General features: G+C 52.0%; 1 protein-coding gene across 1 annotated transcript in view; it reads right to left on the bottom strand.

Moving 5' to 3' along the window:
• EMH_0071570 (uncharacterized protein) overlaps positions 1–1141 on the bottom strand; it is a gene marked incomplete at both ends in the record, with an annotated part of 2461 nt that extends 1320 nt beyond the window's left edge. Inside the window, one exon of the mRNA XM_013502262.1 lies at positions 413–1141. Within this exon, the coding sequence (XP_013357716.1) occupies positions 413–1141 (729 nt within the window). The remainder of the gene's footprint in view (positions 1–412) is intronic.
• Between the last annotated feature and the right edge of the window lie 134 nt (positions 1142–1275).

Genomic DNA, 1275 nt, shown 5'->3' with positions numbered 1-1275 from the left:
GTTTCGTCCCTTCATACCACTGCGTACACCAGGCCTGAAAAAGAAGAAAAACAAACAAAAAAACAAAAAACAAATACACAAACAAATAGACAGAATCCAACAACAACAACAGCAGCAACAGCAATCTGCAGTAACATGAGCAACAGCAGCAGCAGCAGCAGCAGCAGCAACAGCAGCAGCAAGAATTAAACACCTCTTTGGCTGATGAGAAGAAGATAGAGGGTTCATTAGTTGGTTCTGGTTGTTTAACGAAAGCTGCTTCTGTCCTTTTGACTCCAGCAGCAGCAGCAGCAGCAGCAGCAGCAGCAGCAGCGGCAGCAGCAGCAGCAGCAGCAGGTGAATGATGCTGCAGGAAACGTCTGTATGCTGCTAGAGCCCTTCTCTTTGCCTCCTCAAAGCCTCTCTTTCTCACGCAATATTTCGAAGAAAACAACAAATGCCGAGAACCAACCAGAGGAACAACAACCACCCACATCTCTAACTCAGAATCATACCGTACAGGTACATGCTGCAGCAGCAACTGCTGCTGCTGCTGCTGCTGCTGCTGCTGGTGCTGCTGCTGCAACTGCTGCTGCTGTTGCTGCACAGGCGACAGCCATGATTGCTGCTGCTGCTCCTGCTGTTGCTGCTGTTGCTGCTGCTGCGGGTACTGGTGGACGGCCTGCTGCGGGGACTGTTGTTGAGGGGGTGAAGGAGGCTGCGGGTTGAGCTGTACATACACCTGAGGTGCTGCTGCTGAAGACCCTTCCTCTTCTTCTTTTTGTTGCAGAGAAGAATTTGTTGCTTTAGGATAAATCAATTCACCCTGTGATGAAATAGAAGAAGAAAAACACGCAGAGATAGCCGCAGGAGCCGTTATACAACCAGAGGAGTCAGCAGGGAACACACAGTTCACCTGCTGCTGCTGCTGCTGCTGTTGCTGCTGCTGCTGTTGCTGTTGCTGCTGTTGCTGCAGCGGATCCACCAGGAATTGCTGCAGCTGCTGTTGTTGCGGCTGGCTTGGTTGATCCCTTTCCTGCTGCTGCTGTTGCTGGTGGTGCTGCTGCAGCAGCATCATATGCTGCTGCTGCTGCTGCTGTTGCTGCTGCTGCTGCTGCTGCATAGATAAAAGGGGGCCGTCTGTGAATGTATTGTGCGTCATATCGAGCTGATGAATACCCCTTAACTGGGTCTGCGGTGTATGGGGTATCATACTGGAAGCTGTTGCGGCTGCATCTCGTTGGGGTGTATGTACACCCAACTGCTCCGAGGCGATGGGGTGCAGCAGCGGCTGGG

This window comes from Eimeria mitis, genomic scaffold (assembly GCF_000499745.2).
Source record: "Eimeria mitis Houghton genomic scaffold, Emh_scaff87, whole genome shotgun sequence".
Classification (NCBI taxonomy): Eukaryota; Apicomplexa; class Conoidasida; order Eucoccidiorida; family Eimeriidae; genus Eimeria; species Eimeria mitis.
The sequence above is the reverse complement of the archived record's forward strand: the minus strand, read 5'-3'. Positions and strand labels throughout refer to the sequence as shown.